Source organism: Oratosquilla oratoria, chromosome 28 (genome assembly GCF_046742065.1).
Source record: "Oratosquilla oratoria isolate Oo_2021 chromosome 28, ASM4674206v1, whole genome shotgun sequence".
NCBI classification, from domain to species: domain Eukaryota; kingdom Metazoa; phylum Arthropoda; class Malacostraca; order Stomatopoda; family Squillidae; genus Oratosquilla; species Oratosquilla oratoria.
Genome location: NC_134804.1, coordinates 3,228,213 through 3,245,147, shown reverse-complemented (window position 1 = coordinate 3,245,147; position 16,935 = coordinate 3,228,213). Strand labels below are relative to the sequence as shown.

The 16,935-nt window shown below is 39.5% G+C and overlaps 1 protein-coding gene across 1 annotated transcript in view; it reads right to left on the bottom strand.

The window, feature by feature from the left end:
• Srp72 (signal recognition particle 72) overlaps window positions 1-16,935 on the bottom strand; it is a 111,876-nt gene that overhangs the window by 8,219 nt on the left and 86,722 nt on the right. Inside the window, exons 9-10 of the mRNA XM_076210917.1 lie at window positions 15,076-15,234; window positions 14,713-14,876 (exon numbers count right to left, since the gene is read on the bottom strand). Of these exons, the coding sequence (XP_076067032.1) occupies window positions 14,713-14,876; window positions 15,076-15,234 (323 nt within the window). The remainder of the gene's footprint in view (window positions 1-14,712; window positions 14,877-15,075; window positions 15,235-16,935) is intronic.

Genomic DNA, 16,935 nt, shown 5'->3' with positions numbered 1-16,935 from the left:
GCTGATATTTTTGGGTCTATATGGGATGATCCTATGGACCAGAGCTACACATCATTTTGTCTGTGATAGAAGAAATCTCTATTCATAGAGAAATCATACTACCTACTGCAGCTGTCCCTCCATTATGCTGGGTGGGGGGTGGGGTAGTATGTGTGAGTAAATTTTGACGCAGCCCGAAGGGATTTCTCCCCGTCCTCTCCTTATATGCAAAGGGGGACGGAGAGGGGGGGTCGCCGATTAAATGAAGCGGCCTTGCTGTGGATGTACTGTGTCTTGCGACACTGCTTCTGACCCAGGGCGGTGGGCAGGGTGCAGGGATGACCCGTCATCCAGGAGGTGCTCAGATGAGAGGAAGGGTGGGAGGGGTGTGGAGTGTATTTAGGGATGAAATGGGTGGGAGTGTTTTTATGCCTTTCCCTTTTTGGCTACCTCCCTTGGAAGGGGGAAAAAGCCTTGGTATATGTATGTATGTATGTACCATTTATCTGAATATTAATTTCCTTTTTTGCTGTGGTAGGGGAGAAAGAAGACTGCCTCTGAGTGTTCCCACTTGAGTTATAAAAGGTGACAAAAACAGAACTGGGATAGGACTAGGCATTCTACTCTCTGTAGCCCCATAGGGAACATTCATAGAAAAAAAAAATAATAATAATAAAAGATAAATAAATAAATAAATAAATAAAGGCATTAGAGGGTCTGGGTGTTTTCCTACCAGAACCCTAGCTTGGGGTCTTTTAATGTGTGTTGATGTGGTAGAGACAAGAGTAAAAGGGAAGAGATAGGCAGTATGTTTGTGAGAAGATGGATGTGTTGACATTGTGTGAGACTAAGTTGAAAGGGAGGGGCAAGCTTGAGTTTGGGAGTGTAGTTGGGAGGGTCTCAGGAGTGAAGAGGGGACAAGGGATAGAAGGGGTTATTTTAGCTCAGTATTCGTAAACGAAACACTTCAAAGTGAACTCCAAACTGAAACCTGTGAAAAGTCTAGGGTAAACTTACTACGGTAAATATAACAAAAGAAAAAATTAAAAGGTGTATAGATAAACTCAAAGTTAATAAAACACCAGGGCCTGATGGTTGGCATCCAAGAATCTTAGAGGAAATTAAAAATGAGATTGTTGTTCCATTACAAATTATTTTCAAGAAATCCATCACATCCGGAGATGTCCCAAGAGAATGGAAGCTAGTTAACGTTACTCCCATATTCAAAAAAGGTGACAAAAAGAAACCAAATAACTATAGGCCTATAAGTTTGACTTCAATCGTAGGAAAAAAAAATGAAAACTATCATCAGAGATGCTATCAAACATCATTTAGAAAGTAACCGTTTGATAAATGATAGCCAGCATGGTTTCAGACAGAAACGTTCTTGCGTGACTTACTCGAATTCTACAACACAGTTATCTCGAATTATGACAAAAGAAACAATATAGATTTAACCACTTCCATACGGTGCTGCCTACGTAGCGCATGAGGAGCAAGTGGGTACTTGCTGATGCCGAAGTCGCCATCTTGATTATATCTATTGTAGTCGTACCTACTTAATTTTCATTCTCTCTAAACTGGCTTCATCAGTTTTCTATGTTTATCAAAATACATGGGTGAAAGAGAATGGACAATCGAGCACTGACTTTATTTTTTATAATGCGATTATTATGACGCAACATCGCACGTCGGGCAGCTAATGCTGCCAGACGTGCGATGTACCCCGGAGGGAAGAGGTTAATATATCTAGACTTGGCAAAAGCTTTTAACCACTTCAGTACGGGACTTAAATTTCGCGGACAGCAGCCAATGCCAGCCGTACGACGTGTCGTAATAATACTCGCATCATAAAATATAGTCACCGCTTATATCGATCGTTCTCTCTTTCACCCGCGAATTTTGAAAACCACAGAGAATGGGATTCAGGGCGCATTTGGGAGAATGTAAAAACACAGGGGCGACTACAATAAATATAATCAAGACGCCGATATGGCAGTGTCGCGAATCCACTTGCTCCTCATGACGCCTACGTGTGCGGCACCGTATGGAAGGGGTTAATACCGTCCCACACGAAAGACTACTTACTAAATTAGTTTTACACGGAATAAGTGGTAGCCTATTAGGTTGGACTAGTAATTGGTTGAATGGTCGAAAACAGAGTTGTTTTAAATGGAAAAACTTCTAGATGGAAAAATGTTACAAGTGGAGTTGCTCAGGGTTCCGTTCTTGGGCCACTTCTATTCATAGTATGTATAAATGATATAGACCATGGACTAAAATCTACTGTTTCCAAATTTGCTTATGATACAAAACTGTGCGGAATGGCAAATGATCACTTAAATCAATTAGATATTCAAGAAGATTTAGATAAATTACAGCAATGGTCTGAAAAGTGGCAAATGAAATTTAACACAAGTAAATGCAAGATAATGCACATAGGTAAAAAAACAGTAAGTACGATTACAAGTTATTTGGAAATTCGTTAACAAAAGTGGATAGTGAAAAAGATCTCGACATAATTATCAGTAACGACCTCAAATCATCCAAGCAGTGTATTTCAGCCTCTGAGAAAGCAAATAAGATTCTCGGACTGATTGCGCGATCTTTTAATTTCAAAAGTCCATCACTTATTAACATGCTATACAAATCGTTAGTTCGTCCACATTTGGAATATGCTGTTTCCGTATGGTCACCGAATCTCATTAAAGACATTGACAGACTGGAAAAAGTACAACGGCAAGCCACAAAACTAATTCCAAATATAAAAAATAAATCATACGAAAATTGACTAAAACACATGAATCTGTTTTCCCTAAAAAAGCGTAGACTCAGAGGTGACTTGATACAGGTCTTTAAGATTCTAAAGGGAATTGACATCAAAAGTGACCAAATTTTCACATTGAATGAGAATCAAACAAGAAACAATGGTCTCAAACTGTCTGGAAATAGATTCAATTTGGAAGTAGGTAGAAACAACTTTGCCAACCGTGTAGTTAATGAATGGAATAAACTTCCGGCACAGGTAGTGCAATGTAGTTCAGTTTGAGGCTTTAAGAATCATTTAGATAAACACCTAAGCAAGATGCTGTAATGATTATAATTTATTTTATATTATTTGTTTTTGTTTTGTTATCATTTGTCTGTTTGATTTTCATTTATTATTAGTTATATGTCAATTTATTATTATTTACTATTTACCTGTTTATTATTTAACTATACCTATGCATTTATGTATTTTATTGTTATTTACATTATTATAATTTTTATTTATTATTTTATTATTATTATTATTATTTTTTTTTTTGCATCTGACCTAGATATGGACCAAAAGGTCTCCTGTTGGCATGCTCCGCCTTTGTAATCCTTTGTACTAATAAGTGAAGAGATAGGTAAGTGTCTGGTGGAGTGGAGGGTTTCTTGAAGATTAATTTGGATGAAGGTAAAACTGGGAGGAGAGATGTCTTTGTAAGTGCATTTGGGCCTGGTAGTAAGAAAAGTGAGGCTTTTTGGATAGATTTAAATGAGTGCATGGAGGGTTTTGGGAGAAATGTCAATGTAGTGTTATTGGGAGATCTCAATGCTTGATAGGAGACAAGCCAATAGATAGAGTGGTTGGGAAGTGTGGAGTTCCAGGAAAAAATCATAGTGGTGAGATGATGATAGCAAATACAGTGTTTAGGAAGAAAGTCAAGCATAAGTACATATGGGAGAGGGTGGTGGATGGTAGTGTGGTAGATAGGGCTTTAATGGACTATATAATGGTACCCAGGAGAAGAGTAAGAGTTTTAGATATACATGTTCTAAGGGGAGAGAGTGGTGGGAATATAAGATCTTTTTCTGGCAAAAGGTAAGTTGAGAGTGGGATACATGGAGAAAGAGGAAAAGACAGAAGGTAGGGAGGTGCTTAGAGTAAACTTTTTAAATGAGAAAGAAAAGGAGAAGGAGTACAAGAAGAACCCGAGAGAGGAGTGGGAGTGAAGGATACAGCAGAACTAGGAGTGAAGGAATGGGAATGTTTCAAGGAGGGAGTCACAAGGTGTGCAAAGATGGTGTGTGGAACAAGGAGGATGAGAGGAAATAGAAGGAAGGGTCGTGAGTGGTGGGATGATGATGCAAAAAAGGTTGAAGAGAAGAAACAAGCATTCACAAACTGGTTACAAAATATGACGAGAGAATTTTGCCTCCTTCATCTGAGCAGATGTGAAATGGGGTACGAGCATGACAGAAAATTTTGAGAGTGATATAAAGTAACATGACAATGTTAGTTGTGGTGATGGTGATTGTGATGGTAAGTTGTAGCATTGTACAATTATTATGAATTATACAGTACTTACGTATTATTCAATTAAGAGTTGTATATTTTCCCCATTGTGTAATTGTCACTGTGTATTTTGTAACTGCAAAGAGGAGAGCAGATGTATATTTTCCCCACTGTGTAACTGTCATTGTGTATTTTGTAACTGTGCAAAGAGGAGAGCAGATGTGAAATGGGGTACAAGCATGACAGAAAATGTTGAAAGTAATATAAGATGTTTTGGAAGGAAATTAAGAGAGGAAGGGGAGGCGAATCAAGTAGAGAAGGTAAAAGGTGCATATAGAGAGATGATAATGAAAGAGACAGCAGTTAGAGAAAGATGGGCAGAGTATTTAAAGGAGTTGCTCAATGTGAAGGAGGATAGGGAGGGAAAGGTAGTTGCAGTGGGAATGCTAGGAAAATGACAGTGTTAATGAGGAAAATGGAGGAGAAATAAGAAAAGATGAGGTGAAAGCAGTTATTAAAATGACGAGAGCAAGTATGGCACCTGGATTAGATGGATGTCATGTGGAGTATCTAAAAATGATAGGTACAGTGATGCTGGACTGGCTGGTGAGGTTATTTAATGTTTGTCTAAAAGACAAGGCAACCAAGGCTGAGATGAATGGATGGGGTAAAAGGGATACTGGGAAAGAAGGTAATGTCTGTTGAGGAAGGGAGAAGACAGAGGATTGGGGTGAGTGGAGAATGGTTGAGGTGTGGATGATGCTGTAATGCATGGGAGTGGGTGGGGGATGGGGTGGGGGGTGAAATAATATGTGTGAATGATATTTTAATGCAGCCCGAAGGGATTTCTCCCGGTCTTCTCTTTTTCTGCGTGAGGGGACAGAGGGGGGGTCGCTGATTAAATGAACTGGCCTTATTGTGGATGTGCTGTCTCTTGCTACATTGCTTCTGACCCAGGCAGTGGGGAAGATGCAGGGATGACCCGTCATCCAGAAGAAGTCACGAAAAGAGGGAGGGGTGTGAATAGGAGTGAAGTGGGGATCAAGTGGGTGGGAGAGGATTTATGCCTTTGACTTAGGCTACCTCCCTTATAAGGGGGAAAAGCTGTTGGTATACAGTATATAGATGTATTGTTATTATTTTTTTTTCCACAAAATATCATAGATTTTTGTGAAAAAGTAAGTAGATGTATGATGGAGGTGGTTCTCAACCTAATTACCGGTACTAGTGGTTTCCTGTGTAATATTGTTTTTAAGCCCAATAGATCACTCCAACACTGAATACACTTTGGAATCCACTATCATACTTTAGTATATTTTAAAGGAGAAAAGAAAAAGATAATGATGATGAATATGACAATGTTAGTTGTGGTGATGGTGATTATGATGGTAAGTTGTAGCATTGTACAATTATTATGAATTACACTTACATATTATTCAATTAAGAGTTGTATATTTTCCCTATTGTGTAATTGTCATTGTGTATTTTGTAACTGTGCATAAGTATGTTTGGGATATTCTTAGTCTTTAATATTGTCATTCTGTATTTTGTATTTTTGTACACGAGTCTGTAGGGAGAACCAAGCAAGCTCCTGTATGTTTGGCACCAAAACAAGGCATGGGTTAGTTGTAACTCCATCTCTGAAGTGCTTTATTGAATTGTTATTTGATACATTAATTTACATTGCTAATATACTTTTATTTAGCCACTGTACCACATGTGGTGGTACATGGTAAAGTAAATTTTTGCTTATTTTGCTCATTTTTGGACATTTGAACAATTCTCAAGTGACATGAACTTTATTGAACTTTGGCTGGCAGGCATAATACGTATATGTTATTGTTTTTTCTTTCCCCTTTTTCTTACCTTTTTTCCAGCCAGGATTTTGTTACAGTGACTTTTTAAATTATTTGTAAGCTGGTGCTCAGGAACAGTGTATTCTCAGTGTATGTAATGTGATTTTTTTTGTGTACATCCTATGTGGACTCCAGCTTAGCATCTCCTGTTTGAACCTTTGGTTCTATTATCATCTGTGTTCATGGAATATTTGCCCATTATTCCTCTGTGTGTCAGCTTTAATTTAATGCTTGGATGTGGAAGGATTACTGGACCTGCCTAGATTGTGTGACGGATTACTGGTATCCTAGCTACACTTCAGTATGCTCCCTCTTGAAGAGACTCATTATGTTGACTTTTTGATTGACAACCTTGTGAATATATATTCACTTACTGTTTCAGTGATAGTGCATGTAAACTCTTTTATGCTAATTTTTTTTTTTTTTTTAATATTCTAAAAACATATCTCGAGTCTTATTGCCTATGTCATACCATGGCCATGCTTATGTTTTTCTCAGCAATTTTACTTTCATCTTGTTTGTGTATAGTCACCCCTTGCAATGCAGTTTTCCTTAACTGTTCTTTTAGAGAAAATTGATGTTATTGTTTACATTTTTTTCCAGGTAAGACTACAATTGCTAGCCAAGGTTTTTCTTTGTCGGCATGTGTTTTGTAAGCAGTCACAATAATTAATGTATGTATTAAGAGTTTCTTGTTATTTTTCATGTTATTGCTAATTAGAAGTGGTTTTCAGCTATTATATTATTTAACAATGTCTACCATGAGTAAGCTGCTATTATTTCTTGGTCCCCAAACTACATCTCAGACAATGGCTCACAATACATTTACTCTTTTACATCAGGATCCTTCCATAGATAAATTCTCAGCTCAGGATCCCCATTATCCAGCAGCCGAATTCATACAACAATGTGAAGATAGTATAGTCCATACTAAAATCAGTGGTGGGTCTGAGAAAATCTCATTCATGACATTTCAACTTGTTGATGAGTTAAACACCATGAGGATGGAGCCTTTATTTGTACAAATAAAAGGTCTGTCCTCATATGGTGTTTAACTCATCAGTCTTGTCGGCAACTGCCACTTTCATAAAAATTTCAACTTGTTCCTAGCTCATTGGCAGCTGAAATTATGGCAGCCTCATGTCTTAACCCCAAAACATTGAACTATAATTATGATACTTTTAGAGCTAATTTCCTCAAAATCATTTCTAATACCCCTGTAGGTGATCATTTTCAATGATGCTTTAAGTTGTTTGATGTCCTTACATCCCAATTGGGTACTCTTAACTATATGCATGCTCAGGCCAATGCCAGCAAGATTGCTTTTGATGCCTTGGAGTCATTGTTTCACTCAAATTGGGTAGATAAAGATGCTATCACTTTGGATAGGTTTCATCTTATTTTGGAATTTCTTTTTTATATACTATTACTGGTGCCTTTTGAGAGGAAAGCAGCTTCTCAACTATAAGATGGATGAGTCCCTATTGCCTTTTGCAACACGGCTTTCAAGTAAACTAAAGTGCCTGATGGTTGTATATTAGCAATGCACAACATGTTCATGTTCCTAGTTCTCCTCCACCCCCTCAGTCATGAGAACCTACTCATAGCACTCCTTCGTCTACATTTACAAACCACCTGTACTTACATGTACCTATTGTAAAAAGTCAGGTAACTCAAATGTTTTTGGCTTTTGCCTTACACATCACGAGCAGTCAAAGCAGTCCCTTGTCCATAGGAATTTCTCTTATGTCTCTTCTAATGTGACACATGACCTAGAGTAACGCTTCAGGGTAAACTTAGCTACTGTCATATCCATGGTCAATGTAAACATTCAACTGATCAGTGTTCAAAGATTCTGAAACTTAAGGCAGAGACCTCTCATCAACTTAGGTAAACTCAGTCCCATTTTCACCTGCGCCCATATCACACATTAAGGGATTGACCAGTAATAGCCAGTCTCAGATTATCCTTTTGGTGGCTGCTGAGTCTTCTTAATTACTTTCCGATTTATTATGGAGAACACATCTATTTCAGTCACAGTAGATACTGGTGCAGAATGTAGTCTTATAGGTAGAAGGGGTTATTATGCTCTCAGGGATTAGTATAATCTCCCTTTATCTCCTTTTTGTAATATATTCCATTCTGTACAGTTCTCCCTTGCCTATTCTTGGGTCTGTTTGCATTCCCTTAAGATTTTCCTCTCATGCTACCATTTTCCATGTTACTTTTGTTGTTTCTGGAATTGCTCTCATGTGTGGTTGCCTTGGGCATTGACGCTCTTGCAGCTCATGGCATAGATATATCTCCTAGGCACCGTGTAGTGACTTTTAATAATTCTGTTATTCCTGCAATGTATAGGCCAGTTTCCATATATAGCTCACTTTTTGTGTATGATCAGACCATACAGTTGTCTTCAAAGGGTTGTAATCATTTTGACTCTCCTATTCTTTCTTGTACTGCTGTTGTTGTAGGCAAGCATTATGTTGGACTTTCAAGATCAGTTCAAGTACTGGTGCACATTTCAGGTGTTCCAATTGGTTCCGACATCTAATATCAGCCTGACTCTATTCATGTTCATCTAGCATTGAAAAGTACTCTCTCCACTATTCATGAAGATCATGTTACCACAGCTATAGTAACCAACGTCACTGGTGCTCCTATCACTCTCTCTCCTGGCAGTCATTTAGGTTCCTTTGAAATAGTTGACACTGACACTGTCCAGGATTCACCTCATATCATAGCCTCAGTGCTACAGACTCCACAAGTAAGTGATACAGCTCACTTGGCCTCTCAGTATGCAATGTTTGTAGGCAAGATTGACTTTCCAGTGGTGACGCCTCGTCTCATTGACCTGTTACCCACCATCAAGCTTTGGCTTTATCTGGTGATCCATTAGGAGTTACAGATCGTGTTGTTCATAACATTAATTTTCAGCCAGGTGTTCAACATGTTTACATTCCCTTGCAGCACAGTCCTTGTGTTATATTGAACATATGCAACACTTCGATGACTTGTGCATCTTTGTCTTCCCCTCAATGCCTAGCGTGCACATACATATGGTGCAGCATGGTACTTTCAACGACAAGACTAGCGTCTCCTTAGGGAGTTCCATTGTTCGGTGACCAAGCTCACTGACCTTTTTTGATGACACCCTTTGATAACAAAAGATTCTTAGCATTTCAGGTCAAAAGCTCTACCTTGAATAATAGCCGCAGCTGTGTCTCAGGTCAACACCTGCATATTATTGGCTGATGCCTCAACCGAGGCAACCCAACTTCCAAATATTCCTGATTGGCAACCCTTGTAAACTTATTTGTATGTTTCTGGCAACCCTCCAAGCTTTCCTGAGGGCTTCCTGTGTATTTTGTAGTGAGAACTGAACCAGTAGAGTTAAAGCCAAGAACTCTGCCTGAGTTTCCTTCACCACCAATTCCAACGTAGAGTAATGCAACCTACACTTGGCTGATGACTTGTTATTGATTATGGGCTAGTTAATTAGGTCACTATTCCAGACAATTACCCTTTGCCTGTGTTCAGTTATCTCCAGTCCATTGGAACAGGTAATTTGGTGTTCCACCTTAGACTTAAAGGCGGGCTTTTGGCAGATTCCCTCGGAGAAGTCACAGCCTTCTTGACTCCAACAAGACATTACGAATGGCTTCATTGCCACATGGGGTTATGGAATGCTCCCTTGCCTTGCCAGCACTTGATTAACTCCATTTTTCATGGCCTAGTGGGGAACAGACTTTCTGTTTACCTGGACGACTTAATATTAGTCCCCAAGGATGTGTGAAAAGCCACTTCAATAAGTTCTCTATGGTCTTGCAACATTTTGCTGATGCTGGATTGAAACTCAAATTTGCCCAAGTGTGCTTTTTTAACCACTTCAGTACGGGACTTAAATCTCGTGGGCAGCAGCCAATGCCAGCCGTATGACGTAACGTAATAATATTCGCATCATAAAATATAGTCGCCGCTTATATCGATCGTTCTCTCTTTCATCCGCGAATTTTGAAAACCACAGAGAATGGGATTCAGGGCGCATTTGGGAGAATGTAAAAACACAGGGGCGACTACAATAAATATAATCAAGACGCCGATATGGCAGCGTCGCGAATCCACTTGCTCCTCATGACGCCTACGTGAGCGGCACCGTATGGAAGGGGTTAAGTCTAGCATAAGAGGGTCTGGGAGTTTTCCGACCAGCACCCTAAGGTTTGGGTCTATTAATGTGCGTGGATGTGGTACAGATGAGAGTAAGAGGGAAGAGATAGGTAGTATGTTTGTGAGAAGAAAGATGGATGTGTTGGCTTTGAGTGAAACTAAGTTGAAAGGGAAGGGTGAGTGTAAGTTTGGGAGTGTAAGTGGGAGGTTATCAGGAGTGAAGAGAGGGCGAGGGAGGGAAAGGGTGGCTATTCTAGTAAGTGAAGAGATAGGTAAACGTGTAGTGGAGTGGAAGGAGGTTTCCTTAAGGATAATGTGGATGACATTTCATCTCAAACACATTCAAACTCCTTCTCTCTTCCTCTCTCATGTTCCATGTTTCTGCCCCATACAATGCTGTTGGCACAATCACTCCTTCATATAACCTCCTCTTAGCATCCATTCCCAGATGTCTATTTCTCATTACACTTTTTAATCCACCAAGGCATTTACTCGCTTCTCTCAATCTACATTCTACCTCCACCCCCACTCCTCCCTTTCCTGTCACATTTGCACCCAAGTATCTAAAACTATCCACTTCCTCCAGTTTCTCACCCTTAATGCTCACTTCCAGTCTACTGTCACTCTCTCCCTTTGTACATCTCATCACCTTACTTTTACCCACATTCATCTTCAGCTTCCTTCTTTCACACACCTTCTCAAACTCTGACACTAACTTCCTCAATCCCTCCCCTGATCCTGCTACAAGCGTAGTGTCATCAGCAAACAACATCTGGCTCACCTCCCACTTTTCTCCATTTTCTTTAATCATCTCCAATCCCTGACCCTCTACCCTTGCATTCACCTCTCGCACCACCCCATCCATGTAAAGATTGAACAGCCAGGGCGACATGACACATCCCTGACAAAGTCCCACCTTTACCTCAAACCATTCACTCTCTCCATTTCTAATCCTAATGCAAGCTCTAATACTCTCATAAAAACTCTTGACTGCTCTTAACAGCTTTCCTCCTATCCCATATATTTGTAAACCCTCCCACAGTGCCTTCCTGTCTACCCTGTCGTAAGCCTTTTCCAGATCCATAAAAGCCAAAAAAACATCCTTACCCTTTCCTATAGCTTTCTCACATATCTGCCTTACCACAAAAATCTGATCTACACATCCCCTACCTGTCCTAAATCCACACTGTTCCTCACCAATTACTCCCTCTGTTCCTCTCCTAATCCTCTCAATCAAGACCCTTCCATAAGCCTTCCCAACTACACTCAACAAGCTGATCCCTCTGTAACTACTACACTCACACTTGTCCCTCTTTCCTTTGTAAAGCAGAACTATACAAGCACTCCTCCAGTCCTCCGGCACTCTACCCTCTCTCAAACAAACATTAAATAACCTCACCAGCCACTCTACCATAACTGTACCTCCTTTCTTTAGACATTCTGCATGGCATCCATCCAACCCAGGTGCCTTACCTGCTCTCATCATCTTAACGGCTGCTTTCACTTCATCCTTCCCTATTTCTCCTTCATTTCCCTCACTCATCACTCTCATTTTCTTAGCGCTTCCCACTGCAGCTACCTTTCCCTCCCTATCCTCCTTCACATTTAGCAACTCCCTAAAATACTCTGCCCACCTTCCTCTCACTGCCTTCTCTTCCATTATCATCTCTCCATCTGCACCTTTTACCTTTTCTTCTCTACTTGATTCACCTCCTCTTCCTCTTTTAATTTCCTTCCAAAACATCTTTTTATTACTTTCAAAATTTTCTGTCATACTCTTTCCCCATTTCACATCTGCTCTCCTCTTTGCTTCCTTTATCTTATGCTTAACTTCCTTTCTCTTTACTTTGTACCTCTCATACGATTCCCTCGTCCTAATTTGTAGCCACTCTATGAATGCCTGCTTCTCTTTTACACCCTTCTTTGCTTCTTCATCCCACCACTCACTACCCTTCTTTCTATTTCCTCCCACCCTCCTTGTTCCACACACCATCTTTGCACACCTTATGACTCCCTCCTTGAACCATTCCCATTCCTCCTCCACTCCTAGTTCTACTCTATCCTTTACTCTCTCCCACTCTTCTCTCAACTTCTTCTTATACTCATTCTCCTTTTTTTTTTTCCGTGTAAGGGGGAAAAAGCCTTTGGTATATGTATGTATGATTACAAGTTATTTGGAAATTCATTAACAGAAGTGGATAATAAAAAGGATCTTGGCTTAATTATCAGTAACAACCTCGAAATATCTAAGCAGTGCATTTTAGCCTCTGAGAAGGCAAATAAGATTCTAGGACTGATTGTGTGATCTTCTGACTTTAAAAGTCCATCTCTCATTAACAAGCTATAATAAATTGTTGCTTCGTCCACATTTGGAATATGTTGTTTCCGTATGGTCACTGAATCTCCTTAAATACATTGACAGATTGGAAAAAGTACAACAGTGAGCCACAAAACTGATTTCAAATATCATAAATAAATCATACGAAAATCGACTAAAACATATGAATCGGTTTTCCCTAAAAAAGCGTGGACTCAGATGTGACTTGATACAGGTTTTAAAGATTCTAAAGGCAATTGACAACATCATAAGTGACAAAATTTTCACACTGAATGAGAATCAGACAAAAAATAATGGTCTCAAACTGTCAGGAAATAGATTAATTTTGGAAGTGGGTAGAAACAACTTTGCCAACCGTATAGTTCATGAATGGAATAAACTTCCTGCAGAGGCAGTGCAATGTAGTTCAGTCTGAAGTTTTAAGAATCATTTAGATAAACACCTAAGCAAGATGCTGTAATGACTGTCATTTATTTTATATTATTTGTTTGTTTTGTTATCACTTGTCTATCATTATTTGCTTGATTCACATTTATCATTAGTTATATGTCAATTTATTATTATTTACTATATACCTGCATTTATTTATTTGTTTTTCTTACTATTTATATTATTATACTTTTTTTTTTATCTATTTATCATTATTATAATTTGTTTTCCCACATCCAACCTATTTATGGACCAAAAGGTCTCCTGTTGGCATGATCCGCCTTTGTAATCCGTTGTAATTTCAATGTGAGATGAAATATCTGAGAAGTATGGTATGGGTTACAAGGTTGGGTAGAGCGAGAAACATGGAAGCAAGGAGAGCTGGAGTAGAAAAGGAGATGGCAAATAGAGTATTGGGATGGTTTGGACACATGGAAAGAATGAATGAAGGAAGGTTAGTAACAGAGGTGTGGAAGGCAGAGGTGGATGAAGTGAACTTGAGGGGATGACCAAGGAAGAGATGGATGGATAGGGTGAAAGGGGGCTTTGACCAAGAGGGAAAAGGCAGGAAATAGGGGTGAGTGGAGACTGGCTATGTATTTACTTAGTTTACCTAAATGATATTGTGATACAAGTAAGGGAGGGGGCAGGGAGGATAGAGGGTGGGTAGGGAACGGTTGTGTGAATGATATTTTGATGCACCATAAGGGGATTTCTCCCCATCCTCTCTACTTTCTGCACAAGGGGATGGTGAGGAGGGGAGGTTGCAGATGAAGTGAAGCAGCTTTGCTGTGGATGTAAAGTGCCTTGCTGCAGTGCTTCTGACCCAGGACAGTGGGAAGGAGAAAGGGGTGATCTTTCATCCACTAGGTGCTAAGATGAGAGGGAGAAAGGGTGGTGGATGGAAGTGGGTATGTGCCTTTTGACATGACTACCTCCCTTATGAGGGGAGAAAAGCACTTGGTATATAGATAGAATAAAGCACTAAATGTAATAACAGGATGCACCAAAACCACCCTTATAGGACACCTTACTCACAGAAACCAAAGTCCTCCCCATGGAAAATCACATAAAAATGATAGGAACACAATTCTATGCCAGAACCCATAACAACACACCTTCACAATACATCTCACAAGCACCACCATCAGATTACAACAAAAAATCTTCACCAGCACCATACTACTCAATCATCTACCGCAACTTACCATCCAAACCACACAAAATATCCACACAAAAACACATTCACACCCAGACAACTAAACAAGCCTTTCAAGACTGTCAAATTCAATACTCCAACAACAAACCCAAGTATAGGTACAAATCCCACAAAGAAAACCTTCCCATACCAGACAAGAACTACACTAGCATGCCTGCACTCAGGACACCATCCTTCATTAAAACAATACCAACACAAAATAGGCCTGGTGACAAATTCGAACTGACCCAGATGCAATCACCACACAGATGACATTGAACACTTCATACTATAATGCTCTACATTAACATTCCCCAGACAACAACACAATATCTTTTCCCCAAGTGATTTATGGTTCCATTCAGAGGCTGTTGCCTATTTCCTGGAGGCCACAGGTCTTCTGCAAGAGAGACCAGGGGCAATGGATTGATTGACTGATAAGAAAGAACCAGCCAACTCTACAATAATGGATATAACTACTTACTTTAGAGTTTTGGGACTTGCAGGGCTGGCTTCTCCCTTCAGCAACACCTTCTTAAAGTACTTAGGTCCAAGGGATGCTTCTAGAGCATCTACATCTACACCTTCCTTCACAGTAGTAGTTGCAGGAAGTTCCTTGGCAAGGGATTGAGCAGCAGGCACATCAAACTGTAAAAAAAGTTAAAAATATCAGTTTTGAAGAATATATAGACTGAACAAATCTAATGAAAACACAATGAGAGTATGTAAACCTAAAACAGAATTTCTAAGAACTATACACATGTTAAGTAGGAAAGCTGGACATCATCTAACAGAAAACATCTATAACAAACTTATCTATGAAGGTAATTAAATTGAAATGCTGTACCTGTGCATATGCATTGATGAGCTGAGCCAGTGTTTTAACATCTTTGGGGTCAAGTTTACGCAGTTCTAACAGTGAGGCTGCAGCAACTGAAGCATCACCATTTCTTAAATGGAAATCAGCTGCTCGACGCCACAAATCAGACAGCAATGAACCAGAGGTCTGTACGAAACAAAAACACTTTATTCATATAAATTTCGACTGGTAAATACAGATTTAGTAATTAATGAGTGAGACTAGCTCAATAAAATCAAACATTTACTATGAGAATTTGAAAAACAGCAACACTGTACAGACTGTCATGGCAAATGTAGAAAACAACCCAGTAGATTTAGATTAATCTGAAATAGTGGTAGGTAAGTTATGAAAAACATAACCTTGTTAACCATTAACCTGATTATTAGCTTCATTAAACTTAAGATAGAAGGGACGGCAAGTGGATTTTGGATGGGTGTGGGATAGGCTTGAAGTTGGTGTATATTTTGACTGCCATCCCCCACTTACAAGGGAAAAAAGGTCTTTTGGTAGGTATGTACATACATTAATGTTAATCAGTTAATTCTGACATTAGATTAATCTGCTATATCTTCTAGAGAGAAATTCTTTGCTGAGATTCAGGACCACCATCTGTAAGGGGCAGACAGTGTATATGACCAAATTGACATATGTTTTGTCCACATGAGCCTAAGAGGTGCCAACATGCATGGCACTTATGTCAAAGGACTCTCTGATACAGCTTGCAAGGTTGCCTGACTACCTTCCAGGCAATAAGTGGAGTGGATCCATCACTGGATAAACTCAGGCTAGAGAAATGCCTTTTCTTGCCATATTCTAATGCTGCCTTGCAAGCCTCCTTCACTTCTGTGTAACTGACAGGATCCTTTTCCTGAAATAGCTCTTAATGTTATTGTTGTTTGTAAGCCCTGACCTCATTCTGCTTGGACAGGATGACCTTATATTGAAAAATAAACTTGCTGCCCTCTATTTTCCTGTAGGACACAAACCTGTAAATATGCAGCCATGGGTCCTCAGTTGCCAGGGACAACTCGTTAACATTGTGCTCAAATATAACTGTGTTCTTGCCTTTGTTTTAGACATGTTCTTCAGTATCATATTGTGTAGTGTATCACACTAGTACTGTACTGTACTTTTGTGCTGTGTATTGTACATAAGTTAACTGCTAGTATGGGTCCTAAAAAACAAGCTACTAGTGAGAAGGAAAGTGGGGGTGAAAAAGGAGTTTGGAGAGGGTTGATGAAAGAATATTGGGATGATTTGGACACATGGAAAGAATGAATGAAGAAAGATTAGTAAAAGAAGTGTGGAAGGCAAAGGTGGATGGAGTGAACAGAAGATGGTGACAAAGGTTGAGATGGATGAATGAGGTAAAAGGGACATTGAGAAAGAGGGGGATGTCTGTTGAGGAAGGGAGAAGACAGAAGACTAGGGTAAGTGGAAAATGGTTTTATATGGTTGATGCTGTGATGCATGGAAAGGAATGGGTGGGGAATGGGAGGGTTAATGAGTGGTTATGTGTGAATGATATTTTGATGCTGCCCAAAGGGATCTCTCTCTGTCTTCTATTTTTTTTTTGCATGAGGGGATGTGTGTATATATATATATATATTACTGTTAAATGCTAAAGCACAAGTGGCATCAATAATTTTTAGAGAACATTTCTCTAACTTTCTAAGTATCATTTTCTCTTTATGGTTTAAACTCTGGAGGAAAGTACGAAAGTCGTCAGAGTGGTTTTCCATTTTATACCGACAGCTGTTTCAACCATTTCACATGGTCGTCTTCAGGGTAAAACTGATTACAAGTGTGAAAAACATTAGAATATAAAGGCCCGTGGGCCGTACA